The sequence below is a fragment of the Mobula hypostoma genome, chromosome 5 (assembly GCF_963921235.1).
Source record: "Mobula hypostoma chromosome 5, sMobHyp1.1, whole genome shotgun sequence".
NCBI classification, from domain to species: domain Eukaryota; kingdom Metazoa; phylum Chordata; class Chondrichthyes; order Myliobatiformes; family Myliobatidae; genus Mobula; species Mobula hypostoma.
In genome coordinates, this window is record NC_086101.1 from 13,609,380 (window position 1) to 13,633,216 (window position 23,837).

The following is a 23,837-nucleotide window of genomic DNA, read 5'->3' on the forward strand; positions in this document are numbered from 1 at the left end:
GAAGCCACAGCACAATACAGGCCCTTCAGCCCACAATGTTGTGCTGACAGATTAATCTACTCCAAGATCAATCTAATGCTTCCCTCCCATGCAGATCCAACTTTTCTTTCGGACAACTGCCTACCTAGGTGTGTTGTAGATGTCCTTAATGTACATGCCTTTGCCACCACCCCGGCAGTACATTCCAGGCACTCGCTGTGTGCAAAACCTACCTCTGCAATCCCCTCTATACTTAACTCTAATCACAGTAACATTGTGCCCTCTGTATGTCATTTCTGCCCTGGGGAAAAGGCACTGACCCTCCACTCTAGCTATGCCTCTTGTCATTTTATACACCTCTATCAAGTCACCTCTCATTCTCCTTCGCTCTGAAGAGTGGAGTCCTAGCTTGCTCAAACTTTCCTCATTAGACATGCTCCCTCATCCAGGCACATCTTGGTAAATCTCCTCTGCACCCTCTTGAGAACCTTCACATCCTTCCTATAATGAGGAGACCAGAACAGAGCACAATATTCCAAGTGTGTTCTGACCAGAGTTTTACCTTATATGCAATATGCAATATAACCTTACAGCTCATGAACTCCGTCACTTTACTGGAGAGAGTTTAGTGGGAACTTGCGGAGAATAGATCACCAGGAGAATTAATGGGGTAATGGCACTGCTTGGTGAGCTGGTGGAACAGGTTGTATTCCACTACTTTGTTCAGGCACATGAATAGGAATGGTTTAGAGGGATGTGGGCCAAAGCAGGCAAATGGAACTAGCTTAAGGTTCATTTAATATCAGAGAATGTATACAGTATGCAACCTGAAATTCATACCCTTCACAGACAGCCACAAAACAAGAAACCCCAAAGAATGAATGATAGAAACATCAAAACCCTGAAACCCCCTCCCCCACCCTTAGCACAGGCAGCAGCCAAAGCCTCAAACGCCCCTCCCCCACTCACACCAGAAGAACTAACATCACCCCCCCCCCCATGTAAGCAACAGTGAAAGCCCCCCAAAGAGACATTCATCCAGAGTCTATCAAAACACAGTTCATAACCCAGCACTTCGGTATCTCAGACAGGCTGTCTGTCTCTCTCCGGCAAGAGAGAGAGAGGTCGCTCTTGCAACAGCGAGAGTGGAGACCAGCAATTCGCTGTTTCGATGTTACATTCTTCCTCATCTCTTCTACAAGCCCCTTGTGACTCTTAGTCAGTATTGATCCATTGGGCCAAAGGGCCTGTTTTCATGCTGTATTATTCTGTGACTCTACAACCCAATCTGGTTTAGGGCAGGTTAACTGAATAAGGCTGGATCACACCCACATCTTAAACCCTTCAACCCCACCTCCGTCTGAGCATCCACCCTGCACCCACCCAGCCAGCTGGTCAGGCCCAGCAAGGACGTTGTAACAAAGCCGGCAACATCTCAATCCACATTGTGGGGCTGTGGGAATCTGAAACCTGTCAGTGGCACCATGGCTAAGCTCCCAGACTGGGAACTTACTAGTAGTCATAGTCATAGTCATACCTTACTGATCCTGGGGGAAATCGGTTTTCGTTACAGTTGCACCATAAATAATAAATAGTAATAAAACCATAAATAGTTAAATAGTAATATGTAAATTATGCCAGGAAATAAGCCCAAGACCAGCCTATTGGCTCAGGGTGTCTGACCCTCCAAGGGGGGAGTTGTAAAGTTTGATGGCCACAGGCAGGAATGACTTCCTATGATGCTCTGTGCTGCATCTCGGTGGAATGAGTCTCTGGCTGAATGTACTCCTGTGCCCGACCAGTACATTATGTAGTGGATGGGAGACATTGTCCAAGATGGCATGCAACTTAGACAGCATCCTCTTTTCAGACACCACCGCCAGAGAGTCCAGTTCCATCCCCACAACATCACTGGCCTTATGAATGAGTTTGTTGATTCTGTTGGTGTCTGCTACCCTCAGCCTGCTGCCCCAGCACACAACAGCAAACATGATTGCACTGGCCACCACAGACTCGTAGAACATCCTCAGCATCGTCTGACAGATGTTAAAGGACCTCAGTCTCCTCAGGAAATAGAGACGGCTCTGACCGGGGTTTAGGGACCCAGGATGTAAATTCAAATGCCGGTATACGCACAGTGGTTACAGAGACACAGGCTCGATCCGACCTCCGGCGTTGTCTGTGTGCGTGATGTTTGCATCTTTCTCCCTGCAGGACTCCTTCCCCGATGCTCCGGTTTCCTCCCATGTGACAACAACGTGCGGGTCGGTGGGTTAATTGGCTGCTGTACATCAGCCCTGGTCAACATGGTGAAGAGAGGAGCGGTAGGGCATGTGAGGAATTATTTTATTTTATTTAGAGATACAGTAGTGTCAAACGAGCCTACACTACCCAATTACGCCCATGTAACCAATTAACCCGTTTAGTGGGAGGAAAGCGGAGCATCTACAGGAATCCCACACAATGAACATATAAACTTACAGGCAGCAGCAGGAATTGAACGTGGGTTGCCGGCACTGTAAAGCCTTATGCGAACCACAAGGCGACCGTGCCAACTCAATTAATTGAAAAACTTCACTGGATGTGCGATGAAGTGTGGTGGAACAGGGTGCCAGGCTCTTGTTTCCACTGCTCCCTGGTTCCTGGAAGGCGGGTGCTATCAAAAAGTTTCCTTGTGATGCTGAGATACATCCTAGGATGCGCGGGGACACAGCATCAGTGATGGAATCTGAGATTAGCAGGTGTTTCAGGTCTTTCAACATCAGACACCCTCGCCCAGGCGACCCAACCAGGGATGATCAGGCCCTGGCTTGTGTCCCAGCAGCACCGGTCCATGAGCCACACCCCTTTGATCCATAGCAGGCGGTCCTGGTGGCTCTTTCCTTTAAAGATCCAGTACTGCCAAAGATAGAGCAAGTTCTGCACAGCCAGCAGCCAGGAACAACCTCTACAGGGTCGCATCGTGCCCTCCACCCCTGTCTCCGGCGCCGCCGCCCTTGACTTTTATCACCGATTAGTCTTTATTCGGTTCGTGTTCCTCCTTGAAAGATAACTGTCCGACCTAACTTGCCATTTCTCCCCCAGCTTCAGCACCGATTGCCGCGGTTACGGTCATCGGTGTGTGTGTGTGTGTGTGTGTGTGTGTGTGTGTGAGATCTTCTGGAGCCTGGTCGGGTAGGCATGGACTAGATGAGCCGAAGGGCTTGTTTCTGTGCAGTTGTGCTCCACAGCAGACAACTTCCTTCAAAAAAAAAGAAATCAATTGAATGTAAAGGGATGTGTTAGGTGCCACAGCAACGACGCTTTCTGAGTCCGCAGGTTGGTTTTCTAAGCAGGTTCAGTCCAGAAGCGATTCCTTCAGCTAATTCCAGGGATGGGCGAATTTTCCTGTCACGAGGAGCTAAGGAAGTTACATCCCTGTTCCACGGTGCTAAAGGAACTCAGTATGTGTGACACTCAGAGAGGGCTGCTTTCACAGGTCCTGCTCTGCAATCAGTCTGTAAAGCAAGGGACCCTCTTTATTGGGATGTAATAGACTAGGTAAGAGAACCTGCAGATGATGGAAAGCCAAAGGCACACGCACAAAGTGCTGGGCGAACTCAGCAGGTCAGGCTGCGTGTGTGGAAAAGAGTAAGCAGTTGACGTTTCGGGCCGAAACCCTTTATCACGACTGGAAAGGAATAGAAGTCAGAGTACGAGGGTGCGGGGAGGGAAGGAGGAAGTACAAGGTGGCGGGTGATAGGTGAAACCGGGAAAGGGATGAAGGCAAGAGCTGCGAAGTTGGTTTGTGAAAGGGAAAAGGGCAGGAGATGGGCGAGTATGACAGGAGAGCACAGATGACCACGGAAGACAGGGAAGGGGAGGAGCACCAGAGGGAGGTGATGCGCAGGTAAGGTGAGAGAGGGAAATAGGAGTGAGGAATGGTGAAACCGGGGGTCGGGGGGAATCACTGGAAGTTCGAGCAACTCTGACAAAGCGTAAAAGGAGTTCTCTTGTATGCGCTCAACGACACTGTTCTCCACCACGATAAAGCAATACCAACTGCAACGAATGGGTAATATCACAGGACGCCTAACTCGCGTCTCCCCAAAGAGATCCTTTACTCCCAGTTGAAGGAAGGTCAGCAAGCCTCCGATAGGCGAAGGAAACGCCTCAAGGATAACATCAAAATCAGCCAGAAGAAACTCAGCATTGCATCTAAAATCTGCGAAGACATTGCACTCAATAGATAGACCTGGAGGAAATGTCTTCACAAGGGAGCCGTGTAAAATGTGAGCGACGTCCGCTGTGCCACAGAGAACAAGTGACAGCTGTGAAAGGAGAGACGGAACAACCAAAGATCCGATCACTGACTGCAACCACCAGGTGCCAGAAAATGTGGATCCAGGATCGGCCACCTGACGACCCATCCATAGACAACTCCCTCAGGAGAACATCATGACCAACTCGGGTAATCGCCCAGGACGGTCCTTCAACCAATTGTTTTTAAAAGAGAGAGCAACTAAAAATCTAAAACACGAGAAAGTCTGCAGATGCTGGAAATCCAAAGCAAAACACACAAAACGCTGGAGGAACTCATCAGCTCAGGTAGCACCCACAGAAAAGAATTAACTGTCGACGTTTCAGGTCAAGACCCTTCTTCAGGACTGAGAAGGGGGATGATTGCAGAATAAAAAGGTGGGGAAAGGAGAAAGGCTAGCTGGAACGTGGAGCCAGGTTGGTGGGAAAGGTCAAGGGCTGAATCTGAAAGAATCTGATAGGAGAGGAGAGTGAACCATTGGAGAAAGGGAAAGAGGAGGGGTCCCAGGGGACTTAATAGGCAGATGAGAAGAAGTAAAAGGTCAGAGTGGGGAATAGAGGGGTGGGGGGGTGGGATTTGTCTACCAGGAGAAATCAAACACGCTTCAAGCCATGGAGAAAGGAAAAGGGTGGAAAGAATAAGGGAACGATTTACCATATCATGAGATGATATAAAAGTTGGGTGCGCCCAGCTGGAAGAGCTTAGTGATTACAGTTGATCTGTCTGAAGGGGATGCAGATGGAAGAGAAGTTGTAAATGTGGGCTGTGAAAACAGCAATGCATTTTCTAAAAACCCAGCATAACACGGGAAGGCCATCAAGAGAAGGCTGTGAGTTCAGTTTCAACATTCCGAAGAAGTTTGGATAAGCACACGGATGGGAGAGGTCCAGGTACAGGTTGATGAGACTACTCAGCAGAATAATAGTTCAGCATAGCCTAGAAGGGCTGAAAGTCATCTCTGTGCTGTAGTTACCTTGCCGCTTTATTAAGAACAGGTTCAATTGTAGCATTTAAGAGAAGTTTAGATAGGTACATGGATGAGAGGGTATTGATGGTAGATGGTACTAGGTAGAAAACCAGACCAGCGCTGACTAGATGGGCCAGAGTACCTGTATTTTGTGCTGTAGTGCTCCATAACATGCCAGTATGGACAAACTGGAAAGGCTGGTTATCTGACATGACTTAACTGTTTTAGGACTGTAACACTCAGATTCGCATCCAGTTGTTTCTGTACCTTTTCTCTGTCCTCTCACCTCCTCCAGAGAGATTTGATGTTAAGGGATTTTCTCTCTCGCTCACTGCCACACTCTTTGTATCATTCAGTCTCTGCACTCCATATCAGACACATGCTTGTTCTCTCTTACCCATCACCCTACTCTGCAACTTAAAACACGTTACATTTTCGGCCCAATGAGCTGCACCACCCAGCAACCCTAATCACATGATAGGTTGAGGGAACTTGGCCTGTTCTCCTTGGAACGACGGAGAATGAGAGGTGACCTGATAGAGGTGTATAAGATGATGAAAGGCATCGATCGTGTGGATAGTTGGAGGCTTTTTCCCAGGGCTGAAAAGAGTTTTAAGGTGCATGGAAAAGAGTACCAATGGGATGTCAGGGGTAAGATTTTCAAACAGAGTGTGGTGGGTGCGTGGAATGCATTGCTGGCGATGGTGGTGGAAGCGGATGAATAGGGTATTTTAAGAGCCTCGTAGATAGATACATGGAGCTTAGTAAAGTAGGTTATGCAGTCGGGAAGTTCTAGGCAGTTTTTAAGAGTAGGTTACATGGTCGGCACAACATTGTGGGCCAAAGGGCCTGTAATGTGCTGTAGATTTCTATGTTCTATGACAATTTACAATGGCCATTTAACCTGCTAACCAATATGCCTTTGGACTGTGGGAGGAAACTGGAACTCTTGGAGGAAGCTCACGTGGTCATGGGGGAAAACGTACACACTCCTTACAGACGGTGCTGGAATTGAACTCTGAATGCCTCAAGCAGTAATAGCTTCACGCTAACCACTACGCTTCTGTAGCGCCCTAACTATGGTGGTTGATAGGTTAATTGGTCACATAGGCAGTGCAGACTCGTTGGGCCGGAAGAGCCCTTTACTATGCTGTATCCCTAAATAAACAACCAAACTCTGAGTTGCATTCCCATCCATTCTTTGACCACCTCAGCTTGTATTCCTTGGAAATAATTTTTTACGTGGAAAGTCATAAATTAAAAAGGGTAGACAAAATGCAATGTGGATGCTTTGGGATTCAGTGGCCAATTTACTGTATGCCTGGTCATTAATTCAGAAATCTAACCAATCACTCACATAACAGCAACTCAATACTGTACATAAAAAACATGGTCAGGAGGTATGATTGTTAATCAGTCCAAACATCAGAATGGAGCAGAAATGTGATCTGAGTGACTTTGACCGTGGAATATTTGTTGGTGTCAGATGGGGTGGTCTGAGTATCTCAGAAACTGCTGATCTTTACGCACAACAGAGCTTACATGCTGTGAAAACAAAACAAAAATCCGGCCAGAGGTAGTTTTGTGGGTGAAAATGCCTTGTAAACGAGAGTCAGCAGAGGATGATCAGACTGGTTCTACCTGAGAGGAAGGCAACAGTAACTCAAGTAACTACGTGTTACAACAGTGGTGTGCAGAAGCGTATCTCTGAATGCACAACGCATTAAACCTTGAAATGGATGGCCTGCAGCAGCAGACGACCACTTCTATGCCTAATAAAGTGGACACTGAGTGACCATAATATGATAAGTTTAAATCTACAATTTGAGAGGGAGAAGGGAAACTCGTAAGTGTCAGTATTACGGTTGAACAAAGGGAACTATGATGCTATGAGGGAGGAGCTGGCCAAAGTTCAATGGAACAATACCCTAGCAGGGATGACAGTGGAACAGCAATGGCAAGTGTTTCTGGGAATAATGCGGAAGGTGCAGGATCAGTTCATTCCAAAGAGGAAGAAAGATCCTAAGGGGAGTACAGGGAGGCCGTGGCTGTCAAGGGAAGTAATGGCCAGTATAAAAATAAAAGAGAAGAAATATAACACAGCAAAGACGAGTGGGAAGCTGGAGGATTGGGAATCTTTTAAAGAGCAACAGAAGGTAACTAAAAAGGCAATACGCGGAGGAAAAACGAGGCACGAAGGTAAACTAGCCAAGAATACAGAGGATAGTAAAAGCTTCTTAAGGTATGTGAAAAGGAAAAAAATAGTTAAGACCAAAATTGGGCCCTTGAAGACAGAAGTGGGTGAATTTATTATGGGGAACAAGGAAATGGCAGACGAGTTGAACAGGTACTTTGGATCAGTCTTCACTAGGGAAGACACAAACAATCTCCCAGATGTAATAGTGGCCAAAAGACCTAGGGTAATGGATGAATTGAAGGAAATTTATATTAGGCAGGAAATGGTGTTGGATAGACTGTTGGGTCTGAAGGCTGTTAAGTCCCCGGGACCTGATGGTCTGCATCCCAGGGTACTTAAGGAGGTGGCTTTAGAAATCATGGACGCATTGGTAATCATTTTCCAATGTTCTATAGATTCAGGATCAGTTCCTGTGGATTGGAGGGTGGCTAATGTTGTCCCTCTTCAAGGGAGGAAGAGAGAAAACAGGGAATTACAGACCGGTTAGCCTGACGTCGGTGGTGGGAAAGATGCTGGAGTCAATTATAAAAGATGAAATTACGACATATCTGGATAACAGTAACAGGATCGGTCCAAGTCAGCATGGAGCTACCAAGGGGAAATCGCGCTTGACTAATCTTCTGGAATTTTTTCAGGATGTAACTATGAAAATGGACAAGGGAGAGCCAGTGGATGTAGTGTACCTGGACTTTCAGAAAGCCTTTGATAAAGTCCCACATAGGAGATTAGTGGGCAAAATTAGGGCACATGGTATTGGAGGCAGAGTACTGACATGGATTGAAAATTGGCTGGCTGACAGAAAACAAAGAGTAGCGATTAACGGGTCCCTTTCGGAATGGCAGGCGGTGACCAGTGGGGTACCGCAGGGTTCAGTGCTGGGACCGCAGCTGTTTACAATATATATTAATGATTTAGATGAGGGAATTAAAATTAACATTAGCAAATTTGCCGATGATACAAAGCTGGGTGACAGTGTGAAATGTGAGGAGGATGTTATGAGAATGCAGGGTAACTTGGACAGGCTGGGTGAGTGGGCGGATGCATGGCAGATGCAGTTTAATGTGGATAAATGTGAGGTTATCCACTTTGGTGGTAAGAACAGAAAGGCAGATTATTATCTAAATGGAGTCAAGTTAGGAAAAGGGGAAGCACAACGAGATCTAGGTGTTCTTGTACATCAGTCACTGAAAGCAAGCATGCAAGTACAGCAGACAGTAAAGAAAGCTAATGGCATGCTGGCCTTCATAACAAGGGGAATTGAGTATAAGGGCAAAGAGGTCCTTCTGCAGCTGTACAGGGCCCTGGTGAGACCACACCTGGAGTACTGTCTGCAGTTTTGGTCTCCAAATTTGAGGAGGGACATTCTTGCTATTGAGGGAGTGCAGCGTAGGTTCACAAGGTTAATTCCCGGGATGGCGGGACTGTCATACATCGAAAGATTGGAGCGACTGGGCTTGTATACTCTGGAATTTAGAAGGCTGAGAGGGGATCTTATTGAAACATATAAGATTATTAAGGAATGCAAACAACAGGAATTCTGCAGATGCTGGAATTTCAAGCAACACACATCAAAGTTGCTGATGGAACACAGCAGGCCAGGCAGCATCTCTAGGAAGAGGTTAGGGTTAGGGGATTGGACACGCTGGAGGCAGGAAGCATGTTCCCGCTGATGGGTGAGTCCAGAACCAGAGGCCACAGTTTAAGAATAAGGGGCAGGCCATTTAGAACGGAGTAGAGGAAAAAGTTTTTCACCCAGAGAGTGGTGGATATATGGAATGCTCTGCCCCAGAAGGCTGTGGAGGCCAAGTCTCTGGATGCTTTCAAGAAAGAGATGGATAGAGCTCTTAAAGATAGCTGAATCAAAGGTTATGGGGATAAGGCTGGAACTGGATACTGATTGTGGATGATCAGACATGATCACAGTGAATGGCGGTGCTGGCTCGAAGGGCCGAATGGCCTACTCCTGCACCTATTGTCTATTTCTAAACCTGTTATTGGAAAGAATCCATTCACAACTGAAAGACACACATCCCAAGGTGTCATTTATAGATTATCGACACTATGTTGGATTCTACTTCCATATTTATCATTCAGCAGTCTGTTCGGAGTATTATCCTGTCATTATTACATCACACCGCGCACAAAACCGGCCACGACACCTCTCAGAACATTGGCTGCACCTTCTGGAAGCACTCAGGCTGGCTGGGAGACTACTTAGAATATCCTATGTTCATTCAAAGCACGGACAAACTGCACCTTTATTCCTTCTGGCTGCAGGACTATGGTTCAGAGGCATGAGTCATGAGTTTGGGTGGGAAAAGTAAAAGGATGACGAATAATCGTGACAATGGACATCATTCAAACACACACACACTAAACCACCATTTTTAATCATTGTGATCTTTGCCGTACGTGGAAGGAACAAGTAAATATCTTTAATTATGATTACTTTTTATTTTCTTCCCTCCCCCAGCTCAAACACTAGAACGACACGGTGAGTCCGGCGGCGCTCTTTAACACACACTCGGTCGGACGGGAACAGGAAACGACCTTGCACGTTATTTCTCCTCAGCGTTGCCAGGAGACGAAACAGACTGTGAACTTGATATAAAACAATCCCAGAATGTACACTCCCCCCTCGCCCCAACATGCAGAGACAATCACGCAGAGAGCAGCTCCAAAAAAATTAAATAGCATAATTTACAGTATTGATAACAAAATCACCCGGACCATTTTTATATAAAAAAAAGTACATTTGATGAGAGGAGGGTCAAGAATATCCTTAAATTCTTTGCAAATGTTTGCGAAGAAAAAGAATTTCAGAATGTATATTATATACATTTCCCTGGCATTAAATGTACCTATTGCAATTCGCAGACGAGCCCTTCAAAAGACGGACTACTACCCCACAGAAAGCGGTAGATATTACGGCAAAGCCGTAGGGTCACAAAGCAGTCAGAACGAAAACTACTCGGGGGAGTGCCCAGGCTGTGCATCTGAAATGATGACATGGGTGTGTTCAGGAATGCAGGGGCAGCGATTTTGGGAGGTTGACAGGGCCGCGGGCACATCCGCCGGTTCGCGGCTGCGCTGCTGACGGCGAGCTGTCCGGTTCACGGGGACCTGCCGTAACCTGGGGTGGACATGCGCGCCCTAACAGTTTACCGGAGTTGGGGCGCAGATTCAGAAGCGCGTTCCCAAACTGCAGCCTGAGGAAGCCCTGTGGGTTACAGATCCCCGGTGGTTCTCCCCACATTCCTGTCAAATTGCTCCAGTGCAGCAGACACACGCAAAATGCTGGAGCGCCTCAGCCGCTCAGGCAGCATCAATGGAAAGGCTGAACAGAGTGAACGTTTCGGGCCGAGACCTTTCATCGGGACTAAATTGCTCTAGTGCTCAATTAAACCATTAACCTCATTTACCCACGGGGGTTAATTCATCTTCTAAAGATTCTGCAAATGATGGAAATCCGGAGAAAAACACACGAAACGCTGGAAACCCCACCTCCCCCTTTCCTTCCCTTTCTGCCATGGTTTACTGTTCTCACCTATCTGCAGTCCGTTACTTCTTCCACCTGTCTCCTCCTCATTGCCCTCCTCCACCCACTTCCCCTCACCTAGCACCTGCCAGCTTGTACTCAATCTCCTCCACACACCTTCTAGTCCTGATGAAGGGTCTAAAGTCGGCCTGAAAGTCCCTTCCATAGATGCTGAGTTGCAATTAACACATTATCAGGAGTGGCGGGGATCTCCGCGGTCAGAAAGGAAAGATGCCAACTCCACACCCAGACAGCAGAGGCGCCCAGAATCGAACCGGTGACAGGCAGCGCTCCTACCCGCGGCGTCACGATTTGGAAACAGCACCACCTGCTGCTCGCTTTGTAAATCACACCTCCCTCGCGGGCTTGGGGACATTTCTCCGCTCCCGAGTCATGACCAATAGCTCTACGGGGGGACCCCCAACTGAAGGACGGCAGCTCCTCGACGAAGGGACGTACGCCCAGATTCTCAAGGGCACCCAATGCCAAACACACCCACCTCTCGAAAAATCAATCAGAGGGCATATATATGACCAAGTGGCAGAGGGCATTGAGAAGCTGACTGAAGATCACGCTCAGCCCCTGGGCTCCTCTCCCCGAAAGAAAGCCAGAGAGGTGGACCCGAATTCAAGGGTTACAGGAACAAGGCAGAGAAGTGCAATTAAAGGTTACCTCAGCCATTATCTGACAGAGCGGCACTGAGCAGGAGGATAGTCTAATTATATTTCTAATACAGGCACTCCTCGGGTTAACACCCGATTTACGGATACCCCGTGGGAGCATCCGGGACGGATTTGCCGCCCGTTGCAGGGCTACGGGCAGCTTCTGGCTGGTGGGAATGTGCCTCATCTCTCCCTACAGCCCCGTTCCCCTCACCCCCTCCTCCGCTCGGAGTAGGCAGATGGGGGCATCGAGCAGGCTCACACAGTGAGCAGGGCTGACAGCCGCTCTCCAGTCTCGGCTGTTTCCGGACTGTTGTCAGCATCAGAACGCTGTTCTGCACTGAGCAGGACTTGCAGGCTGGGGTCGTTAAGTCCCGAACCCGACCCTGTGAGACTCTGGACCAGTGCCATGGACTGGAACGCCACCACTCCCTGCCCCAGCCTTGTCCAGTCAACACTTGACATGCAAACGTGCTCATCACCAGAGAGGTGGGAAAGCCGGCCCACTGTCTCTGAACAGTTCCACCACCAGCAACGGTCACTGAGAGGCCCCGCGTCCCGACAGTGGCTCGTCATGTGACAGCAACAAGGGAAGATCCCAAGAGGGCTCTTGAACTGGCGGGAGGCAGATCAAGGGTCCTCTCTACCGGTCCCATCCTGAGGAGGTGAGTAAACGTCTAGACATCCAGACGGAAGTACATGCTTGGATTGCTTGGATATGCAGGGTGGGGACAGGAAGGAGGTCACTGTCACCCCTCTTTCCCGGTGGGACAAGAGAATGCAAGGTGTCTGGGGAACCACGATGCCTGCCCTAAATCAGGAAGGGGAGGTTTCTGGACCAGAGATAGGAGAAGACCCTCACCCCCACCTCCTGGCCCACAGAGCTAAGACTGTTAATAGGTTCTAAGTGCAATGATTGTAAACATCCCCTGGTGGGAGAATCCCCACTCCTCCAGGATTTGCCTTGGAATCTCCAGGAAACTTCCGCAGAGATAAAAAAAACATTGGGAGAAGGTGGAAGATTTGGTAGATGATTGGCTTTGGATCCCAAACAGCCCTCATTCCCAACTGGTAACTGGGGGCAGGAGGAGTGGAACGAGGGAGGTGATAGGCAAGGAGAACCACCCCCCCATCCCATCCTGATGCCTGGGAGGTGGGACACGAGAGGGGACAGACCTCACTGCACCAAGGATCCACAGCAGTATACGAGGGGGAATGAGTTTCCGATCCATTGAAGCGTGTAGTGGATGTGTGGAGAATCCTTCTCCCCACCAGGAATAACAAGTTCCCCTCCTGCCCAGGGGTGCAAACACTTTCTATTCCCCATGAACATTGCCCAGCTGAGAGGGACAAACCAAGGCCCTGTCTCTGGGCAACTCTGCACCAATATGGGGGCTCCTGAAACAACTGTGTTTGACTCCGACAAGGAACAGTGGGAGAGCTCTAGCGCGGAGGTGTGGGAAAACCCTACAGTGCTGGAAAGCCGCTTCCCGCAGCCCTAATGGTGGAGCAGTCGATACAAAGTGATCGTTGGGGAATCGGACCGGGACGGGAGTGATCAGACAACCAACACCCCTTCCCAACCTATCTCTTCCAGGTTTCTTTTGAACTGGGACGGGTGCAGGGCTGTGAAGAGGAAGGATGGACTTTTAGTTAGCTCAGGACTTTCCTAATGCACAGAGACCACATCAGCAGCATCTGGGCCATGGGCAAAGAGTCTATCTCTAAGAGGCAGCGGGAAGCATGGGGCCAGAGAAGGGCAGGTCTTGCTTGCAGGGGGGTGGGAAGAGGGGTTACTGGGCAGGCAGCAAAAGGCGGTGCCCCCATTCCAAATTAAAACCCCAAAAACACTACAGATGCTGGGAATCTGAAATAGAGTGCTGGAATAGGCACAACTGATCAGGGAGTATCGATAAAGACAGAACCTGATGGCCTTGTTTCTCTCCCACAGACAACGACCAACCGGCTGAGTGTTTCCAGGCAGAAGAGTGTGAGTGTGTGTGTGTGCGCACGCGCGAGTGCGAGTGTGAAGTGATGTGGGGGAAGGAGGAAAGAGAGGTGCTCGGAAGAAATTGGCAGTGGATGACGCCTGATCACATAGCCCCACCCCACCATTAGCACATTCTCTGCGGTTACTGCTGGGCTAGAGGCACAAGGAAACCAGGAGGAGGGGAGGGGAAGAGAGAGACAGACAGGACAACAAAGGGAGTGGAAGGGAGTGGAGGCAGTGGTGGGGGGGGTGGGAGAGAACTCCTCAGATCACATTCCGGGTGACTTGAGCAATGCGCAGCTGAGTCTAGGCCGTCGAGTGAGAACCAGGAGGTCTCCTCCCATCCGCAGTGGGAACAAGGAGGAATCGAGAGGAGACGGACAGACTGCACCCTCGCCAGTGGTCGACAGCTCTCTGACAACGGAACGACCAATCTCTCTTCATCCTGGGGGGGGGTGGAGCGAGCAGGCAAGGGGGATCCCACAAGTCTCCTCGTCTGCACAGCTCCCTTGGGATCTCCTCAGACTTGCCTGTTGCCCGTTGCCGATCTCCGGCTACAAAGACCAGGGCAATGTGAACTCAGAGGCTGGTAATGGGGTGCAGTGCGTGGCGTCAAAATTCCTCATGTACTTGTGCGCCTGCAGAGGGAGGAAGACAAGCAGATCTCAGCACCAGCGGCAACAGTCACAAGAACGATTCCTGGGATGAAAGGCTCAGCATATTAAATGATTTAACCTAATGATTTACTCGGATGCTGCCTGGACTCGGGGGCCCTGAACCACCAGGCTCTTGAACCAGTGGAAATAACTTCACTTGCCCCATCATTGAACTGTTCCTACAACCTAAGGACTCACTTTCAGGGACTCTTCATTTCATGTTTTCAATATTTATTGCTTATTTATTTATTATTATTATTATTATATTTCTTTTGTATTTGCAGTTTGTTGTCTTTTGCACAGTGGTTGTTGTCCGTCCCACTGTGTGCGGTCTTTCATTGATTCTACTACGTTCTTAGGATTTACAGAGTATGCACGCAAGGAAACAAATCTCAGGGTGGCAGGGCGCTGTATCGGTCAGCACAACGCTTTACAGTACCAGCGGCCCGGGTTCAATTGCCACCACTGCCTTTATGGAGTTTGTACATTCTCCCTGTGACCGCATGGGTGTTTCCTCTGGGTGCTCTGGTTTCCTCCCACAGTCATTATAAATTGTCCCTGGCTGGCATTAAATTGGGGGGGGGGGTATTACTACTTGAAGGGCCAGAAGGGCCTATTCCGCACTGTCTCAAAAAGTGAATAAACATGGTGACTAGTAGGTACTTTGATAATAAAGTTACATTTAACTTTGAGCACAGGAAGAGTCTGCATGGACCAGGACTTCATTCCCTGGAACACAGGAGACTGAGGGGTGCCCTGTACTCTAGATCATGAGAGTCACAGACAGACAAAGTCTTCGTCTCTGAGGTGCTAAAGATCAGAGGTGAGACGTTTAAAAGGGACATCAGGGGCAGCTTCTTCACACAACGTGGATTTGGGATAGGCTGTCAGGAATAGCAGATGAGGCGGGCACATTAGTAAATGCTTAAAAACCATTGAGATGAGTATGGAAAGGGGAGGTTTAGAGGGCTCTGAGCCTAACACTGCCTGACGGGACTATCTCATTAGGCAACCATCAGCTTGGACAAATTGGGCCAAATGGCCTGTTTCCATCTGGATGACTCCATGGGTCAATGTATGAGGAACATTTGACGGTTCCATGGAGTTCAGAAAGAAGGATGGGGGAGATTTCACTGAAATCCACCCAATACCAATAGAGTGGACATGGAGACATTGCTTCCATTAGAGGGAGAGTCTAGGGTCAGAGGGCACAGGGATATCCCTTCAAAACTGGTGAGGAAGAATTTCTTCAGCCAGAAGGTGGTGAATCTGTCGAATTCGTTAACACAGAGGGCTGTTGGATGTGGTTAAGGGACAATTGATGGGTTCATGATAGGTAAGTGGGATTAAGGGTTACGGGAAGCAGATGGGAGAATTCGGTTGAACCCAAGAAAAATTGAATGGTGGAGCAGAGTCAATGGGCTGAATTCTTCTCCAATGTTTTATGGGGTCGAAACCTCCTCCTGACATTCACCATCCCAGACTCCCTATGGAAGTGTGCACCCTGGACCATAGCCTCAATCATAAGAGAGGGTGGGAAGGTGGGGACCCAGGAGAGAGCGACTCACCTCCCACCACCCCAAAGCCCATTCCCAGCATCCTCATGGCATGGGCCAAGAGGGTGAAGGAATAACGTGCACTGGGAGAGCACAGCTCCAGCAGAACCTTGAGAAGCTCACTGCCATCCCTGGCAAAGCAGCCTGTTCCACTGGTACCTCGTCCACACTCCCTCTGACACTCTCTCACCTCCTTACCACCCCACAACTCTGCCCACTAGACACAATGCAGTAATCCAGGGAGATTCCCACGGCACCTCCCAAATCACCTGACTTCAAAAAACAGGGAGACAAGGGTGAGGGAGGAGGCAGCAGAGACTTGGGAGTTGGGAGAAGACTGTACACCAACCTAAGAACTACAGTACATCACTCCCTAAAATATCTCCCTCTTCGACACAACTCCCCCCCTCCTTCCCTCTCCCCTCCACTACCCCTTCCCCCCTCCCTCCATCTTTCCATTTCCTCTAACTTGTATCTTCGTCCGACTCCCCCCCTTCACCTCTCCCCGCCTCTGCTCTTCCTCCTTCATCCTCCTCCACTTTACTGCCCCTCCCCTCATCCCACACATCCCTCCCTCCCCCTGTTTCCATTCTGCCTCCCTTCAACACACTCTGCATCAGTGAGGCCCAATCTTGAAGTCAAAGCAGTTTCCCCAGAATTCCTGACTGGATTTATCCCTGATGCCTGATGCTCAGTGCCTCTGGTTTTGGTCCCATCCACAAATCAAAGCTTCCTTCTTTTATTAAGCAACCAAGTCCCTTCACAATTTCCAGAGGACCCCGAGTTGTCCCATCTCTCTCCATGGCTGTGCCTTGTGGTCACATTAGAGCTGCAAAAGGGATCAAGGAAATGGGATATTTCCAGTGCCAGGGGTTCAGTGAGGGAACTAATACGGGGGTTGAAGGGCAATCCAGAATTTCTATCATGTCATTAAAAATGTATAACAGACTGCAGAGCTTAAACAACTTTTACATGTGTGCGAGCATCAGAATGAGAGCGTTTGTATGTTGGCGCATGTGTGTACATCCGAGTGTGTGCGTGTGCTTTTCAGTGTGTGCGTGTGTACAAGAGTGAGTGTGAGAATGTGTGCGAACGTGCACATGAGAGAAAATGCACAAAGAGAGAACAAGAGAGAATATATGTTCCCACGGGAGTTTATGGGGATGCATACAGGCATAAGAGTGTGCACTGAGTGCGTCTGTGTGTGTGTGTACAATAGAGTGTGTGTGTGTGTGTGTGTGTCTGTCTGTGCACTCTCATTGTGCACTCTCACTGTATGCACAGAGCATGAGTGTGCTCGAGAAAGCGAGTGTGAACATGGGTGAAAGTGTATATGAACACATTGACCTGTGAGTGAGACTGTGCACGCGTGTGTGTGAGGTACTTCCTGACTTACAGAATGGGCCTCCATTAGTTGTCACCTTCACCAGCTGCCCCCTTATCTCCCTTCCCCACAGCCAACACAGAACATATAACCAGCAACAAATAAGGAGGGTGTGACTTGCCAGAAATATCGCCAGCTGCCTTCTTCCTTCTGAAGTCATGTCATCCCCTAAACACACAAAAAAGGCATCAAGCGGACAGGAGACCAAAACAGACAGAAATAGCATGAAGTTCCACAGCAGCTTCATCAGCTAACAATGGACTCTTGTTGAGTCTCTCCCACATTTACACTGTGAGCACACATACTGACAACCAGGTCGGATTTGATCATGAACCATCCTCCAGCTCAGAGACACTGACCCTGGGTTGGAAGCTTCGTCTTTCTCAGCCACTCTGGAAGGTGACAGCTGTCAGACACTGAGCAGCATATGGTCTTACGGTCTATGGAAACGCCACTTCCAGTCAAACTCATCTTTAGGATCCCAGTTCCTAAAGACTATTTCAACTCATTTCCTCATTTCTCATATTCCTTTGAAACCCACCAGAGCCCCGCTTCCCATTCTCCCTTTAAACTCACTGTGACCCCGTTTCCCACTCTCCCTTTAAACTCACTGTGACCCCGTTCCCCACTCTCCCTTTAAACTCACTGAAGCCCGTTTCCCATTCTCCCTTTAAACTCACTGTGACCCCGTTTCTCACTCTCCCTTTAAACTCACTGAACCCCGTTTCCCATTCTCCCTTTAAACTCAGTGACCCCGTTTCCCACTCTTCCTTTAAACTCACTGAACCCCGTTTCCCATTCTCCCTTTAAACTCACTGTGACCCCGTTCCCCACTCTCCCTTTAAACTCACTGAACCCCGTTTCCCATTCTCCCTTTAAACTCACTGTGACCCCGTTTCCCACTCTCCCTTTAAACTCACTGAACCCCGTTTCCCATTCTCCCTTTAAACTCACTGTAATCCCGTTTCTCACTCTCCCTTTAAACTCACTGTGACCCCGTTCCCCACTCTCCCTTTAAACTCACTGTAACCCCGTTTCTCACTCTCCCTTTAAACTCACTGTGACCCCATTTCCCACTCTCCCTTTAAACTCACTGAACCCCGTTTCCCATTCTCCCTTTAAACTCACTGTGACCCTGTTTCCCACTCTCCCTTTAAACTCACTGAACCCCGTTTCCCACTCTCCCTTTAAACTCACCAGGACCCCGTTTCCCACTCTTCCTTTAAACTCACCAGGACCCCGTTTCTCACTCTCCCTTTAAACTCACCAGGACCCCGTTTCTCACTCTCCCTTTAAACTCACTGTGACCCCGTTTCTCACTCTCCCTTTAAACTCACTGAACCCCGTTTCCCATTCTCCCTTTAAACTCACTGTGACCCCGTTTCCCACTCTCCCTTTAAACTCACTGAACCGCGTTTCCCACTCTCCCTTTAAACTCACCAGGACCCCGTTTCCCACTCTCCCTTTAAACTCACCAGGACCCCGTTTCTCACTCTCCCTTTAAACTCACCAGGACCCCGTTTCTCACTCTCCCTTTAAACTCACTGTGACCCCGTTTCCCACTCTCCCTTTAAACTCACTGAACCCCGTTTCCCACTCTCCCTTTAAACTCACTGTGACCCCGTTTCCCACTCTTCCTTTAACCTCACTGAACCCCGTTTCCCACTCTCCCTTTAAACTCACTGTGACCCCGTTTCTCACTCTCCCTTTAAACTCACTGAACCCCGTTTCCCACTCTCCCTTTAAACTCACTGTGACCCCGTTTCCCACTCTTCCTTTAACCTCACTGAACCCCGTTTCTCACTCTCCCTTTAAACTCACTGTGACCCCGTTTCTCACTCTCCCTTTAAACTCACTGTGACCCCGTTTCTCACTCTCCCTTTAAACTCACTGAATCCCGTTTCCCACTCTCCCTTTAACCTCACGGGGATCCCGTTTCCCACTCTCCCTTTAACCTCACGGGGATCCCATTTCCCACACTTTAGTTTTGAACGCCATCCAGACATCACATCAATACACTGAGGCAATACAAGGGAAAAGCAATAGCTGTACCGGAACACAGATTAAAGTTACAGATACTGACGAAGGATGGTGCAAGGGCCAGGACAAGACTGATTCTGTGGTCAAACATCCATCTTATCATATCAGGGGTTTTGAGGACGAGAGGACAGAGGTTTAAAGTGGTTGGGAAAAGATTTGGAGGTTACACTAGGGGAAAGTTTTGAGAGTTGAGTACACAGAACGAGTTGCCAGAGGAGGTGTGGTAGAGGCAGAATTAATTACAATGCTTAAAATAATTATTTGGACAAGTAATCAGATTGGAAAGCTGGGACAGAAATCCAATCCTGATGAAGAGCCTCCGCCCGAAACGTCGACTCTCTCTCTTCCTTTCTGCTTGATGCCTGCCTGACTTGCAGGCTTCCTCCAGCATTCTCTGTGTGGTATATTGGATAGGAAAGGTCAGGTTGGAGAAGGGTCAAAGGCTGGCAAATGGGGTCAGCACAGACGGGTATCTGGGCAGCATGGACAAGATGGGGCGAAGGGCCTGTTTCCCTGCTGACTAACACTATATTTCTCAGGTATTGGTATATTATTGTCTCATTTACTAATAGATAAAGCTTATCCTGCGTACAGATCAGACAATTACACAGTGCAGTGAGGCAGATCAAGGTGAAACAATAACAATGCAGAACAAAGTGTAACAGCTTCAGAGAAAATGCAGTGCAGGTAAATTGTTTTGGGACCCCTATCAAAGAAAGGGTGTGCTGGCTTTCTCCTAGAGGTTTAAGAGAATGATCCCAGAAATGAAAGGGTGACGCTCTGGACCTGAACTCGCTTTTTGAAGAATGGGGGGGCGGTGGATCACATTGAAACCTAACGAATATTGAAAGGCCAAGGAAAAGTGGGTGTAGACAGGATCTTTCCTATAGCAGGGGAGTCTAAGATCAGAGGGCACAGCCTCAGAATAGAATGATGTCCCTTCAGAACAGATGAGGAGGAATATCTGTGGAATTCATTGCCGCAGACGCTGTGGAGGACAACCCATTGGGTATATTTAAAGCAGAAGTTGATAGGTTTGTGATTAGTAACGGTGTCAAAAGTTACAGGGAGAAGACAAGAGAATGAGGCCGAGAGGGAAAATAAATCAGCTGGTGGGGCAGACTCGACAGGCCGAATATCCTAATTTTGCTTCTCTCTCTTATGGTCAAAAATCAATGAAGCGCAAGATCACAATGAGGTAGATTGTTTAGTCAAATCAAAGCTGATAGATAGGTACTCACCAACGGTCCAGGGGAATGCATCGCCATGCTCTGATCTGTAGGACTGTAAAACCGACGTGCACCAGTCGTCGTCTAACTCATACCGACTGTAGAGAGCAGCTGCCAACACACACAATTCAGCGTTACGAGCCAGCACGCACGTGGCGACAATAACTGACCCTTGGTGGCACAGGAGACCCTGCGTTTATCCCGCAGGTACGCTTCCCCTCACCCCAGTCCAAAACCGCTGAATGAGGCCATTGTACACAGATGCACTGCGTAAAATGTGAGCTATTTCGGGCCGTGTATCGAAGGAAATACATGCTGGCCCCTGGAGAGGAACCCAAAGGAGGAACCCGGGATCCCATGCCCATACCGAAGGTCCTCGTGAGTCCAGAAGTCGAGGTCCAAAGGTCAAACCTGCCACTGGCCAGTCCTGGGGTGAAGTCCAATGTCTATGGGTCCGAGAATCCAGGACCCAGGAATGAAGGCCTGGAGGTGGCCTGACCGTGTGTGTGGGTGGGAGGAGGGATGGGGAACGGGGTTGTTTTGCTGCTGCTGATTTGTTGTTGTTGTGTTGTTCTGTGTAACACTGCAAGCATGCTACGTTGGTGCCGGAATGTGTAACGACTCCTGTTGACCTGCGGGCTGCCCCCGTTCCACTGGTTGTTAGCATAGATGATGCATTTCACTCCGTGTTTCAGTGTACATGTGACAAGTACATCTGAACTAATCTGAGTATGAATAAAGGTTTAATGTGTGAGGAGTGTGTGATGTCTCCAGGCCTGTACTTGATGGAGTTCTGAAGGATGAGGAGGGATTTTCATTCAAACCTACTGGTTATTTGAAGACCTTCCCTCACCCCCACACTGATAAAATCCTTCCCTCACCCACCACACTGATAAAACCCTTCCCTCACCTCCGCACCGATAAAACCCTTCCCTCATCCCCACACCGATAAAACCCTTCCCTCACCCCCCACACTGATAAAACCCTTCCCTCATCCCCACACTGATAAAACCCTTCCCTCACCCCCCACACTGATAAAACCCTTCCCTCACCCCCCACACTGATAAAACACGTCCCTCACCTCCGCACTGATAAAACCCTTCCCTTAACCCCACACTGATAAAACCCTCCCCTCCTCACTACACTGATAAAACTCTTCCCTCATCCCCACAGATAAAAACCTTCCCTCACTCCCACTTACAAAACCTTTCCCTCACTCCCACACTGATAAAACCCTTCCCTCATCACTACACTGATAAAACCCTTCCCTCACCCCCACACCGATAAAACCCTTCCCTCACTCCCACACCGACAAAACCCTTCCCTCACCCCCACACCGACAAAACCCTTCCCTCACCCCCACACCGACAAAACCCTTCCCTCACTCCCACACCGACAAAACCCTTCCCTCACTCCCACACCGACAAAACCCTTCCCTCACCCCCACACCGACAAAACCCTTCCCTCACCCCCACACCGATAAAACCCTTCCCTCACCCCCACACCGATAAAACCCTTCCCTCACCCCCACACTGATAAAACCCTTCCCTCACCCCCCACACTGATAAAACCCTTCCCTCACCCCCCACACTGATAAAACACTTCCCTCACCTCCGCACTGATAAAACCCTTCCCTTAACACCACACTGATAAAACCCTTCCCTTAACCCCACACTGATAAAACCCTTCCCTCATCACTACACTGATAAAATTCTTCCCTCATCCCCACACTGATAAAAACCTTCCCTCACTCCCACACTGACAAAACCCTTCCCTCACCTCCGCACTGATAAAACCCTTCCCTCACCTCCGTACTGATAAAACCCTTCCCTTAACACCACACTGATAAAACCTTTCCCTCATCACTACACTGATAAAACCCTTCCCTCACCCCCACACTGATAAAACCCTTCCCTCACTCCCACACCGATAAAACACTTCCCTCACCCCCACACCGATAAAACCCTTCCCTCACCCCCACACCGATAAAACCCTTCCCTCACCCCCCACACCGATAAAACCCTTCCCTCATCCCCCACACCGATAAAACCCTTCCCTCATCCCCACACCGATAAAACCCTTCCCTCATCCCACCGATAAAACCCTTCCCTCACCCCCGCACCGATAAAACCCTTCCCTCACTCCCGCACTGATAAAACCCTTCCCTCACTCCCACGATGGTTAAACCCTTCCCTCACCCCCCACACTGATAAAACCCTTCTCTCACCCCCACACTGATAAAACCCATCCCTCATCCCCACACTGATAAAACCCTCCCCTCACTCCCACGATGGTTAAACCCTTCCCTCACCCCCACACTGATAAAACCCTTCCCTCACCCCCCACACTGATAAAACCCTTCCCTCACCCCCCACACTGATAAAACCCTTCCCTCACCCCCGCACTGATAAAGCCCTTCCCTCACTCCCACGATGGTTAAACCCTTCCCTCACCCCCCACACTGATAAAACCCTTCTCTCATCCCCACACTGATAAAACCCTTCCCTCATCCCCCACACTGATAAAACCCTCCCCTCATCCCCACACTGATAAAACCCTTCCCTCATCCCCACACTGATAAAACCCTTCCCTCACTCCCACGATGGTTAAACCCTTCCCCCACCCCCCACACTGATAAAACCCTTCCCTCACCCCCACACTGATAAAACCCTTCCCTCACCCACACACTGATAAAACCCTTCCCTCATCCCCCACACTGATAAAACCCTTCCCTCACCCCACACTGATAAAACCCTTCCCTCACCCCCACACTGATAAAACCCTTTCCTCACTCCCACACTGATAAAACCCTTCCCTCATCCCCCACACTGATAAAACCCTTCCCTCACCTCCACACTGATAAAACCCTTCCCTCACCCCCACAACGATAAAACCCTTCCCTCACTCCCACGATGGTTAAACCCTTCCCTCACCCCCACACTGATAAAACCCTTCCCTCACCCCCCACACTGATAAAACCCTCCCCTCATCCCCACACTGATAAAACCCTTCCCTCACCCCCACACTGATAAAACCCTTCCCTCACTCCCACGATGGTTAAACCCTTCCCTCACCCCCCACACTGATAAAACCCTCCCCTCATCCCCACACTGATAAAACCCTTCCCTCATCCCCCACACTGATAAAACCCTTCCCTCACCTCCACACTGATAAAACCCTTCTCTCATCCCCACACTGATAAAACCCTTCCCTCACTCCCACGATGGTTAAACCCTTCCCTCACCCCCACACTGATAAAACCCTTCTCTCATCCCCACACTGATAAAACCCTTCCCTCACCCCCACACTGATAAAACCCTTCCCTCACTCCCACGATGG

At 49.2% G+C, this 23,837-nt stretch overlaps 1 protein-coding gene across 1 annotated transcript in view; it reads right to left on the minus strand.

The window, feature by feature from the left end:
* Positions 1–9,742: 9,742 nt before the first annotated feature.
* abhd16a (abhydrolase domain containing 16A, phospholipase) overlaps positions 9,743–23,837 on the minus strand; it is a 147,911-nt gene continuing 133,816 nt past the window's right edge. Inside the window, exons 18-20 of the mRNA XM_063048064.1 lie at positions 20,511–20,609; positions 17,351–17,397; positions 9,743–14,271 (exon numbers count right to left, since the gene is read on the minus strand). Coding sequence (XP_062904134.1) covers positions 14,188–14,271; positions 17,351–17,397; positions 20,511–20,609 — 230 coding nt within the window. The 3' untranslated portion in view covers positions 9,743–14,187. The remainder of the gene's footprint in view (positions 14,272–17,350; positions 17,398–20,510; positions 20,610–23,837) is intronic.